Source organism: Pipistrellus hanaki, assembly GCF_964339955.1.
Source record: "Pipistrellus hanaki genome assembly, chromosome: 11".
Taxonomy (NCBI): Eukaryota; Metazoa; Chordata; class Mammalia; order Chiroptera; family Vespertilionidae; genus Pipistrellus; species Pipistrellus hanaki.
Window position 1 is genome coordinate 19977987 of NC_140513.1, and position 13549 is coordinate 19991535.

The window sequence follows — 13549 nt, forward strand, 5'->3', positions numbered from 1 at the left end:
AAAACTGTGGGAGTGCCAAGGTTGGAGAGGTCTGGTGGAGAGGCTGGATGGAAGTCTTCTAATATATCTAGACTTATAACGACTGTATCATGAGCAAGAAGAGGGAGTTATAGAAGCCTTGCAGAACCAGCTTGGGTGTTTTCCCTTAAACCACATGGGGAATTTGAATCTGCTGATATCCACAGAGGGTTGAGCTGGTACCCAGATGAGAGGAGGGGGGAAAAGCAAAAGTAGGTAGTTAAAAAAAAAGGAGAAAAAGGTAGAAAGTCTATGAGATGAGACTCAAATTTCCATGTATGCAAATTTCCATGTATGCAAAATCTCTGCCCCATTCATCCGAGCATCTCCCTCTCCTATAACCCTGAAACCTGAAACCCATTTTCCATTCTCAAGAGCCCCAACAAGAGATATCCAACTGTGGGTTGTCCCATAGTTACCTCATGCATGGTAACTGAACTCACGTTCTTTATTTACCCCAAGCTGTTCTTCCTCTTTAACTTCGTTGAAACAGTCATCCAAATATGCAAGCTAAAATCTGCAGCCACCCTCAACAGTTCCTTCTCCTTCACCCTGCATCATCCATTTAGTAGATAGTTCCTCACCATTTACTTGTACCACTGCTAGATACTGTACTGTGACAGGAGAGAGACAAAGATGATTAAGACTTGACCCTAAATATAATAAGCAGCTCAGATCAGCCAAAGAAGCAAACAGGCAAACACAGTTCAGGCAGATGACACAAATCCTTTTTCTTTTGTTCCTTAAATGGTTCTTGAATCCACTTCCCCCTCTCCATTCCCTTTGCCAGTGCTTAAAGTCAGACCTTTTCATTGGCATGGATTACTACAATCATCTGGTGTGTGCAATTCCTTCTATCTACTCCTGTTCTGGAAATACCCTAACTCCAGAGTAATTATTTTAATGATAGTCTGCCTCAGTACACACATGCTTCCAGTCTTACCTCCCAGAATTCTACATGTCACTCTCTGTACCACCCCACATCCAGTTTTAGTCACTGGAGCATTTGTGGTCTTGACAGTACTACTTCTCTGCCTTGAATTCCATTCTCTACGTAGCGAATTCCTACTTATCTTTAGAGAGGTAGTTTAATATCCCTTTCTTCACAAGCCCTGTCTCAAGTACTCATGTGGGATTTAATGCTCTCAAGGTACTCTTAATGCTCCCATTTATACCACCTATCATGCTGCATTTGGGGTGAGGGTGTGTTACTTATTTACTTTTTTTTTGTTTGTTTCTTGTTGTTGTTTTTTAGTGTTTCCTCACTGGCCTATAACTTCATTAAAGGAATGTATCTTACTCCGTTTTAACCTCTGAGAACCAGATCGGTGATTGGAATATAGTACATGCTCAGAAATGTTGGAAAGGTGAATGGCTCTTCATGAAGCCTAGCTGTGAGCCAGCCACACTAAGATTTAGAACCAGAAAATGCTGACTTCTCAGGAGCTGGCTTGTGGCGGGGTTGCTCTGAACTTCTATCTGTCCTCCCACAAATGGAAACCATAGCGGATCCCAGTTGTCAATAGGAAAAGGAAACCAAATACCAGGCAATAAAACTGGTGCCTTATAAATGTCAGTTACTATAAATGAGAGAGGCATTCTTATTCTTATTTGACAGAAGTTCATGGGATTAAGGGATTTTCCCAAGAATTTATAGCAGCTATGGTTGAGCTGGGTTTTGAACTCAATCCTGGTTGATGCTGATGCTGCAATTCTTTGTACCATTCTGTACTGCTACATGTTACAGGTTGTGGTTTGAGTTCTTGGCAATTGCTACAACATTAAGGGTAATAAAATAATCATATAATGTCACTGGTAAGAATTGGTAGTTATTTGGTAAATTACTATCTTTAGAGTATGAACCTAAATAGCTTAAGATTTCTGAATTTGGGAGTCTAAATCACACAGTTATTTGAGCTCATGCTCTGATTTTAAACAAATTTTGATGATAGAGAAGTAGGGTGGTAGATTAATGTTTCTTTGTACATTTATAGGCTCCAGTGGGTTCTTTCACTATCAGATAATAGTATTAGCAATTATCTCATGTAGTTAAGCAATTGTAGATAAGCCATTATTATTATTATTACAGTAATCCCCCCTTATCCATGGAGAATTCATTCCAAGACCCCCAGTGGTTGTTTGAAATCACGGATAGAACCAAAACCCTATATATTCTATGTTTTTCCCTATACCTACATACTAACGATAAATTTTAATTTATACTTTAGGCATAGTAAGACATTAACAATAATAACTAACAATAAAATAGAACAATTATAATAATATACTATAATTAAAGTTTCGTGAATGTGGTCTCTCTCTCTTAGAACATCTTATTGTACTGTACTCACCTTTCCACTTGAAGGAAGCACTTTAGAGCTTCTCTTTGGCACATTGGAATTGCCAGCATCACTACTCTTGTAATTATGGCTTTCGGACCATTATTAAGTAAAATGAAGGTGACTTGAACACAAGCACTGGATATGGAAACAGCTGATCTGATAATTGAGGCTGCTAAGGGACTAATGGGGGGGGAGGGGAGCATATAGACATGGATGTGCTGGACAAAAGGATGGTGTCCTGGGTGAGATTTCATCACACTTCTCAAAATCTTGCAATTTAAAACTTATGAATTATTTATTTCTACAATTTTACACTTAATATTTTTAGACTGCTGTTGACTGTTGGTAGCTGCAACCATGAAAGCTAAACAGCAAATGAGGGACTATTGAAGGACTGAGGAGGGACTATTGCTATGTAATTAGCAAATGATGGTTGACAATGAGAGCTATGGATAGCAAAGGAAGGGTCAATCTCTCAGATGCTAAAAGCAGCAGAACCTTAGTGATCATCTAGGCCCGCAGTCAGCAAACTGCGACTCTAGAGCCAAATGCGGCTCTTTGGTCCCTTGAGAGTGGCTCTTCCACAAAATACCACGGCCTGGGCAAGTCTATTTTGAAGAAGTGGTGTTAGAAGAAGTTTAAGTTTAAAAAAATTGGCTCTCAAAAGAAATTTCAATTATTGTACTGTTGATAATTGGCTCTGTTGACTAATGAGTTTGCCGACCACTGATCTAGGCCAAAATTACAAAATTAGGCAGGAACCACCCAAGATCAAGTAGCTATTTCCTGCCAGAGCCAGCATGGAGAAGCCAACCCTAGATTCTTAGAATAATGTTCATTTTACCTTAAGTTCCCTTTATAAATATGAAGATAGTTAATAGCCAATCTGGACATATCAGTACAAAAAGTACACTTGTTGTTTTCTTTAGTAAATTCATGTGTTTATTGTCAAGGTTCCTCTCTTCCTTATGCCTAGATGATTTCATCTGTAGATGTCAAAAATTAATGGTTTTTGTATCTCGATCTTTGTAGGGACACAATTACACTATATGGGTATATCAGACTTACTCAACTACTCTCCTATTGATTGACATTTAAATTGTATTCAATTTTTAAATAATAATGCATATGGTGAATTTTTTAAAGATTAGAATTTTAAAGTTTTCAGCTTATAATTGATTTATTGATCAGACATTTATTAAGCATCCACTCTGTGCTTGGCACCATGCTTTTTTTTTAATGACATCACCAGTTAGAGGAACAAACTCTGCCTGTCAGTTCACAAGATGAAAAAGGATTTCCCTATAAACTGCCCAGCCCATAATAACCATTATGAGAGCTATAATTTCGGGAGAGCCTGCCTTGCGCAGCTACTGTTAGACACTGTAGAAGCATTTATCGACAGACAGATAACTACTATTCTTATTGTACAAATGAAGAAAGTGAACCCTAGACAGATTAAGTAAACTATGCAGGGACGCAGTGAATAAGTGACAGAATTGAGTTCATTCATTCATTCATTCAACAAATTGTGTTTGTTTTTGTTTTTTTCCCCCCCAGGAAGACCTACGAAGTGCCAAGCATTCTTCTAGAATCACATTGGGAAAAAATACCATGGTAAGTAAATCAGATATGGGGATTACACTCTGGGTGGCAGACAATAAACAAGAAAACAAAGGTAGACATACATTCAGTCATATGCTGCATAATGACATTTTGGTCAACAGTAGACCACATATTTGATGGTGGTCTCATACGGTTATAAGGAAGCTGAAAAATTCCTATCGCCTAGGGAATGGTAGCCATCGGGACGTCATACCACAATGTGTCACATGTTTGTGTGATACAGTATGAACAAACCTGTGCTGCCAGGCGTACAGCACATGCTGTTATGCACAGTAAGTAATACGTGATAAGTAAATGACTGTTACTGGTTTATATATGTACTGCACCATACTTAATTGTTATTTTAGAGGGTACTCTTTCTAATTATAAAAAAAAAAAAATGTTTACTGCAAATCAGAATGCCGTGTTGTGCTGGCATCAGCCTAATACATCTCTTGTTTACCACACCTCTTGATTGTATCGTTTTCTCTTGTGCTTGATTTAATCTTGTGTTATTTTGTACAGCGATGTACAGGTTTGAAGCCTAAGAGCAATAGCTACACCATATAGCTCTGGTGTGGAGCTGGCTACACCATGTAGATTTCTGGAAGTGCATTTTATGATGTTCACACAACGATGAATCGCCTATCGACACATGGACACTATGGCAAGTGCTGTGAAGGAAGTGGTTAGGTGCAGTGGTAGAGGATACTGGGGGCAGTGGCGGAAGGAGGATTGCTTCTTCACTTGGATGGTGAGAAAGGCCTTTCAAAGGAGCTGACATTTAGTTGAAACCATGAAAAGAGAAGGCAGAGTTCTTCCAGCAGAGGCCACAGCTGATTTGAAGGCTGTGTGGTGGGAAAAGCTTGGCATGCCTGAGGAATGCAAGGACTCCCGGGTGGCTGCAGGGGAGCTGGTGAGGTCAGGGAGGTCCAGGGTGAGGATGGAGAGAAGGCAGCTCTGACTCTGTAGGATTTCCTAGTCCATGGACAGGAATGTGCATTGTATGTGCCATAGAATGGAGCAGTCATCAAAAGCTTAATGAAGCTGAAGGTGAAATGTTCTTATCAATGCTTTTAAATAATCACTCTGGCTTTTCTATAAATAAGAAATTAGAGAGGAAAGAGTGGAAGTGTTGAGACACATAGGTGGGGGCACATAGCAATTACCCAGGTACTAGACCACCAGGGCTCAGGCTAAGGTGGCTGTGTTGAGGACAGCAGGAGGAGGAAGACCTACCTGTTCCTTGGTGGTATAAATGACTGGGCTGTGTGACCCCAGGGTCTGCCTTTTTTTGTGTCATTGAAACTGCACCCCACTGGCTGGGAATGGAGACAGGGGGGTCTTATGGAAGACTAGAGGTCCAATGCACGAAATTCGTGCAAGGAGTTCGGCCCTCACAGCCCCGGCTTCGTTTGGAAGGTCATTCAGCTGTCCAGTCTAATAAGCATATTATGCTTTTATTTTATAGATTATTATAGATTCTTATTTCCGGAAACCTCTAAGTCTTCTGTGTTGGCTTCTGAAAATTGAACACTCTTTTCTTGCAAAGACTTGAACATTTATTTGTTCTCAGTCACACCACCCACATTTATGCTGCTCTGCAGACCAGGGATATTGCTCACACTGACTCCTGACCTCATGCACTTTGCAAATGCACAGCGTGGGGAATGGTGAATGTGACTCCCTGCTGTTAGTGGCTCACAGTGCTGAAAGGGACGACTTTCTATGAGGCAAAAACTAATAATGGTCTATTATTTTAAGTTACAAAGAATTGGGTGGCAAAGGGAGTGGGGAAGGAAACCCTAAATGCTTTGAATGAATTATTGCACTTACAGAATCTATAGTGACATTTCTTTTTTATTCTTTTTATTTTTTTATTTTTTTCTTTCTCAAAACAATGATTGTTGATTAGCAGAAAATAAGAAACTACAAAGAACAAAAACTACAGTTCTACTCACCCAGTGGCATCCACTGTAATGCTTTAGTGTACATAACGTTAACTTTTAAACAGTTTGTTTTACTTTTTGCTAATACTCAAAATACTCATTGTGGACAGTTAGAGAATATAGGAAATTATAAAGAAGAAGGTAATTTACCATCCCAGGACAGCTATTGGTAACAATGTAATATGTTTCCAAGTCCTCGTTAGTGCAGATCATATATAATTGATGTCAAACCATCTATTTATTTTTCCACTTAAGATTGCTATCTAATCATTGTCCATGTTATTACAAGCTCTTCACAATTGTTATATTTAATCAATACACAAAACTGCATTCAGTTTTTGCTACAATGTGCCTTGAACTCTTACCTGTGAAACAATAAATACATATAAAAAAATAATACCAACCTCACTGGATTATTGTGAGAATTAAACAGGTTCAATGTGTTGATGAGCACAAAGCCCGATGCAATGAGCATTCAGCCAGTTAGTAGTGATCATCATTTCCTTTCTACAAATTTAGTCTACTTCATTTTTTAATGAATATATGTATATCCTTAATGAAAATCTTTCTGTGTAAAGCTCTTTCTAAATATTATACATTATTCCCATTTCTTTTAGAGTTAATTTCTAGAAGTGGACTTTTTGGGTTAGTGGGTGTTAAGAAATTTAACATTGTGTTTGCAAGTGTCCCCATAGGGTATGTTGGACTTACTGGGATTTGAGGTGTTACAAGTGGCTGCCTTGTTGGCAATTGCTATGAGTAGGAAGGTAGTTTCATAGGAGATGACCCAGAGGACTAATATTCTATATTTAGAGCAATGTTGATTTTTAATTACTGCAAAGAGGTGAGGGAGGAACACCTTTTTGACTGGGTGTAGAAGAATCATCTAGAAGGCTTTTAAAAGAATTTTATTTCTCTCTTCTCTCTCCTCAGCATCCTTATATCCCTGCCATAGCAGCCCAGAGGCATGCTTTTTTCTTCTGAAAAATCTCATCATCTTCTCCCTCTGAAATCACTGATATAATAACCACTTTATAGCTAGCAGTGTCACATTTCCTTCAGATGTGTTGGACAAAGAAAGTTTTTCAGCAACAATAAATGGTTTAGGTGATGGCAAATGGTTGTTAGGGCTCAGGGTCTGAAGCAAAAGAGGGAATTGCATCTGCAGCGTTGAGAAAGACTGGTGCATTCCTGTGGCTGTCCATAGTGGTCCCCGCTTTGTTCTGGCCTCACTTTCAATGTCCTGGGAGACTACCTGCCAAATATACGGTGCTTAAGGCTGCTAACAGTGTCTAATACTGATTACATATTGAATTGATAAGATTTCAACTATATGGGTTAAATAAAATATATAAACTTAATTTTACCTATTTTCACTTTTTAAGATGTAGGTCAAGGAAAATTATATATGTGGCCTTGCATGATATTACTGTTGGAAAGAACTATTCTAGAAAGATTCTCAGTCATCAAAGGGCAAGATGAGGGCAAGGTGCTAGGGCTAGAAAAAGATTGAAGGACAAGGAGGAGGAAGGACAAATTGGGGGAAGCAAGGGGCCCTGAGATCATACTTGTTTAGTTTCTCCATTGTCCTCAGGCTTTCCTGACTGTGTTACATGTACAATACAAACATAAGCACACTCGTCTGCTTATTTTATTATACTTTATAATTAATTCTATCATTTAACTTTTAAAATAATTTATCCTTTTTTTTTTTTTTTTTTTTTTTACCCTTTGCCTTTTTTATGATTTCATAGATTTCTATGGTTGTGGTCATTTCATACAGCAGAACTAGAAAACTAATACACTGAAACAACACATTTAGTTGTAGGGATAACAATTGGGATATCTTAAAACCTTGAAAGTTTGACTAATTCATTCAATAGAATATTTCTTTCAGTACAGGAATGGCAGCCTAACTATAGCTTTTACACAGTGATACCACATTCTCTCTTTTTCTTTTTATTAATTAAGGTATTACATATGTGTCCTTATTCCTCCATGACCCCCTGCATACTCTTTTTAACAGTGTCAATAGGATATTTATTGCAGGACTACATTTTTTGCAGGACTACATTTTTTTTTTTTTTTACATTTTATTCACATTTATTTTTCACTTTTATTCTACTCACAGAAAATTAGAATGCCTTAAGCAGGAGTTTAATAGCAATTTTTGTAAGTAAAGTTTCATTACATCTCTAAGTCAGTTTTTTTTTTTTTTTTTTTTTCAGCATTGAGGAGGGAGTTAAAAATGTTAACTGCGGACATTGAGAGTGTACTCAATAAGAGGAACTAAGGCTCCTTGGAGAAAGAGCAGTCTCCAGGATTGAGTCAGAGAATCATAAAATGAATCATCTTGTACCAGAAAGTAAGAAATTTCTTAAACACCAGTGAGCACATAAAAGAACACAGAAGCCAACTTAAAGAGCTCCCACTGGAGCCAAATATGACACAATGTATGCATCAAAATAAGTAATGACCATAATGGGTTTATAACCCATTAAATAAAATTAAAATATATGAGGTCATATTTATATCAATAAATGAGTAAATAAGAAGTGAGAAAGGCAGAGAGTTCTTCTTTAAGTAGGATGCCTAACAAATATAGAAGGACTGATAGAAATAGAAAAATCATGAGTGGATGCTAAAACTAGTGGTTGAAGGTTTAATAAAGAATGGAATATTTACGTAGTCTCAAAGTATCTCCTCATAAATCACTTATTTGTTTTAAAGGGGGAAAATGGTGATGTCAGAGTGGAGAAAACTGGCAGACTCCATTTTAACAAAGTCATTAAAGTTAACACACCAATATTTGTCTCATGGTGAAATGTACCGATAAGGATATAGTATTAATTTGATGCTATTACTCACCAAAAGGCAACACCTGCATCTGATGAGACAAATCCAAATAAAGAGACATTGTACAAAATAACTGGCTTGTACTCTTTAAAAAGTGTCAAGGGCCAAACCACACACACACACACACACAACCACAAAAAGTGAGAAACTGTTCCAAATTAAAGGAGACTAAAAGTTGTGAGAATTAAATACACCTAAGATTTTATCTTAGATCAAGAAAAGACAATCTCTAAAGGGCATTTATGGTTCAACTGATACAATTTGAATATAGATTGTAGACTTTTAATTGCATCCATGTTAAACTTTCTGATTTGATCATTGTACTATGGTTATATAAGAGAATCAATGTTCTTATTCTTAGGAAATACACATGGATGTCTTGGCTTACTCTTAAATGGTTCATACCAGATAATATGCCTAAATATAAATATACATACATAGAATGATAAAATAGACGAGGCAAACATATTGGTGAATCTGGGTAAAGTTATGAGTCTTGGTACTGGTCTGACAACATTTCTGTAGGAAACATTTGAAATTATATGAAAATAACAAGTTATAAATATCAGTTACAAATCCCTGTACAGTATGATCATAAGTTTAAAAGACTAAAACATTCCAAATATTTTTATTTACCTGATTTATATATATAGGAGAAAACTGGAAGGAAATACAACAAAATATTATCAGTGGTTATGTCCCCATTTAAGTATTAGAGTTTATTATAAATTTTCTTATTTATGTTTTCAAAACATTCTGGCTTCCTACCACACTCAAAATAAAGCCCAATGACCTCAGTGCTCATCAAGCACTTTAGAGAAAGGTCTTGTTTATTATCCTTACATCTAAATAGCCACCCTCCTCTTCCCCATTACTGCCTTTCCCCTTTTCTGTGTTAATGGTGTTAGCTCCTTTTAATCACAAAACTTTAATGGAAACAATCAAACATCCGATCTCAGGAGTGAATTACATGTATTCTGATTCCACTATATTCTGAACCGTTAGGTGGTCTACACTGCAGAATTTGTACAGGGTATTATTTCCTCAGAAGAGCTTGCCTATCCTGTTTTGTTGGTTTGTGATCAAGCTAGCAGAATAAATTTTGTGCTTGTTCTAATTTTCTTCTCTTTTTTGGGGGGCAATTAGAGATAGCCAACAGAACCCAGATTTTAATGCTCACTGCATCTTTGGTTACTTGCTATGCAACTTCAGGGAAACTTTCAAGATTCTGAAACTCTAAGCTGTAGTTTGTCTATCCATAAAGTGGAAAAAACAGTAAGTGCCTCAGTGGTCAAATGTTCATTTTCATAAACTCTTATTTACTACTTTTTTAGGGGGACATCCTCACATAGGCACAAGACAAGCTACTTAATCCTCTGGCTCCATAGGCTTTTTCTTCTTTCTTCTAAAAGAACATTTCCCAGGAAAGGTGAGATTTTTCTTTCTGTTTCTCTTTCCTGGCTAGGCTGAGAGCTTTTCCATGAGCACAAATGTACCACCTGTCTCTCCGAATGCCCCATGCATGGCACAGAGTCTGGCAAACAGCAGAGCTCTCAATACATGCCTATTGAAAGTGAGGAATCTAACTCTAACAACAGTTCTCTCAAAGTCTTTTGATCCTCTAACTAGAAACAATTTATTTCCCTCTGGTGGGAATTGAGTGCTCTGATCACGTTATGCCTTGAATCATAGCTATTTGTGTATTTATTTTTTCAATATACCCTCCCATTCCCTCTTGCAATGCCCGAGTCATGTGATGGCTGAAACTACATCTTATTCATCTTCAAAATCCTAGCAGTGTCTGGCACTTGCATTCCATCATTTGTTTAAGATACAATTCTTCTTGAGCAAGAAGCAAGGGATATGACTCACACAATGAATGTACAATACAGTTTTTGCCTTTTTTATATAGGCCTGCTCAGCAAACCACTTCCCCATTGCACAATGAACTGAAGGGTGGGGCTGCTCCCAACGTTAAAGTCAGTCAGGGTTACCAGAAGTCATTCACCTTCCTCTGAATAAAACATGAGTTCACAAGTTGGCTTCAAGTTCAGGCCTCTCTATTGAAATCTAGACTATCAGGATAAGAATCTGAATCCTTATATATGGTGCAAAATACAATGCAAACTCTGAATAGGACAAGGATCATTAGAACTGATGAGGAGATAAAGTAAAATAGGAGTGCAATGATAAGATTATAGTTACTACTAAAGGCCTGGTGCATGAAATTTGTGCACTGTGGGAGGTGGGACTGTCCCTCTGCCTGGCCTATGCCCTCTTGCAATCAGAGGCCCCTCGGGGAATGTCCAACTGCCGCTTTAGGCCTCTGAGGAGTCCCGGATTGTGAGAGGGATGTCCGACTGCCGGTTTAGGCCCAATCCCCACAGTCCAGCCTGTGAAGACTGGGCCTAAACCGGCAGTCAGACATCCCTCAAGAGATGCAACAATGTACCAAGTGGCAGGAAACCAGAGAGGAGCCAGAACTGGGGCTGGGAACCACGCCACTCATGCTCATCCCAGCCTGCTGTGCCTGCTGCCGCTGCTCGGTAGTGCTGCCACAGAGTTGGGAGAGGTTCTAGCTGCCATAAGTGTGCTCGCCAGCTGTGAGCCTGCTTCTGGCTGAGCGGTATTCCCCTGTGGAAGCACACTGGCCACCAGGGGGTAGCTCCTGTGTTGAGTGGTCAGTGTGCATCATAGCAACGGGATGATTGGTTGTCCTGGTCATTTCATCGTAAAGTCACTTAGGCTTTTTTATATATAGATGGTCACAGAGTTTTTATTAAGTTGTCTGACCGAAGCAGCAATTGCAGTGGCACTTCTAATATTAATCATGTAGAATAAATTGCATTGGTTGGCATTATATTTTATTAATCTTATATTATGGATATAGGGCAGCTGAATAGAGATTTTTTCAGGGTCCAGCAGCACCTTGGTGAATTTTTCATCTATTGGACAAATGTTTACTGAGCTTTTATGCACCAGCTCTATGCTAGTGATGCTTGATAGGTAAATAAGATAAACCCCGCCCTTGCTTATTTCTTTTTTTCTTTCTTGCTACTAAATAATCCAAGTTGACTATATTTCTCCAGGTCACCAAACTTTCAGGATTGTTATGGGAAATAGAGTGTTCATAAAACATGTTGTGGTAGGCACTGTGTAGGACTCCGTGTGACTTTCTCCAGCACAATATTAATGTGTTAAAAGTCAACCATGAAATTGCATTTCTAATGCCCTTTTGCATTTGACTTTACGATATTTTAATAGTCAAGTCCACTGACTCTCATTGGATTATCAATTTTTAAGATTAAACTTGTTTGCACCATTTAACAAAGAAATAGTGTTTTGAATACTTTTGGGATATAAATGCACCACTCTGAATAATGTTTCATGGAGTTGTTTTTTTTTCTCTTTTTTTTTCTTTTTATTGAGGTAATATTGGTTAATAGCATGATATAAATTTCAGGCATATAACATTATAATTTTATATCTGTATAACCTATTGTGTTTTTATTTAATATCCATATTTCTTCCTCAATCTCACAGAACACTAGAACTAGGAGAGAACTGGGATATCATAGAATTCAGTGCTGGCCAAATGTCTTCATGTTTTTTCATAACATTCGAAAGCATTTCTTTTCCGAAGACGTGAGGTTCTGGAAAATTTTTGCATAGTAAACTGTATCTAATTATTAATTACTAATATTTCACTTTCTCACTTTCATTAAAGACATATTACTGCCAATCAGAGCTTCCAATTAGTATGAGGTAATTACACTTAGCAGTAGGCAGTGTGGTTATTAATTTTGGAATCAGATTACCTGGATTTGAATCTTCCTTCCACTACGAACTAGCCATGCAACAATAAGCAAATTCCTTAACTCCCCATGCCTCCTTTTCCTCATCTGTCAGTTAATGATAAGTACAGTACATACCTCATAGAGTTGTGAGGATTCCTGCATTATCACACCCAAAGAAAGAGAAGGGCCCTCTTTGTTATCCTGTCAAACCTAATGGGTTTCTATGTAATATTAGGTTTCTAATAAAATACAGTATTAGAGATACTTTAGTTTGTGCATATTCATTACTACCTGTTAAGCCCTCAAATGTGGTTCTAAGGCCCAGTTGTGGTTTGCTATTTGAGAATAAATTTTGCTTTTTAAAGATGGGGAACTTGAAACTCAGAGAAATGAGTTGCCTGACGACTCCCAGCTAATCACAGCCAGAACCAGCACTAGAACCTGGAACTCCCAGGTTGTAGGATTGTGCGTGTATCAGATAATTAAGAACCATGTTCATAAAGGTCACCCAGATTGTGCGCTATGACAGGTATAGGATGAGGCCATTAAAAGCACTACTGTCGTGGGCCGTGTGGACATTGAAAGCAGCCAGGTGTTACCATTTCATTTCTTTTGGAATAACAGAAGCCCCTTGACATCCCCCAAATTTGGAAATTCTAAATTGTCAAATATTACTGAAGCATATAACTTCCTCCAAAAGGTGCATTAAAGAAGAACTGAGAAACTGAGGTAACCCCAAAAGACCCTTAACAAAGTCCATAAATATTACACAAATGTAATATTACACAAATGTAAAATAAATAAATCTGCCACAGAAATGATCCCAGTGCTCTGTTATGATACTGCATCATTATCGGAACAAAGCGAGCCATCAGGTTGCCTGATGCACACTAACTCAGTTATGATGATGGGTGCTGGTGACCACTGCTGCCCAGAAGGTGCTGACGATGAAGGCAGTGATGAGAAGTGGTCACATGGCAGC

At 38.0% G+C, this 13549-nt stretch overlaps 1 protein-coding gene across 1 annotated transcript in view; it reads left to right on the top strand.

Moving 5' to 3' along the window:
• LOC311630411 (uncharacterized protein) overlaps positions 1–13549 on the top strand; it is a gene marked incomplete at its 5' end in the record, with an annotated part of 144698 nt that overhangs the window by 127422 nt on the left and 3727 nt on the right. The window contains one exon of the mRNA XM_084899348.1: positions 3921–3977. Within this exon, the coding sequence (XP_084755474.1) occupies positions 3921–3952 (32 nt within the window). The 3' untranslated portion in view covers positions 3953–3977. The remainder of the gene's footprint in view (positions 1–3920; positions 3978–13549) is intronic.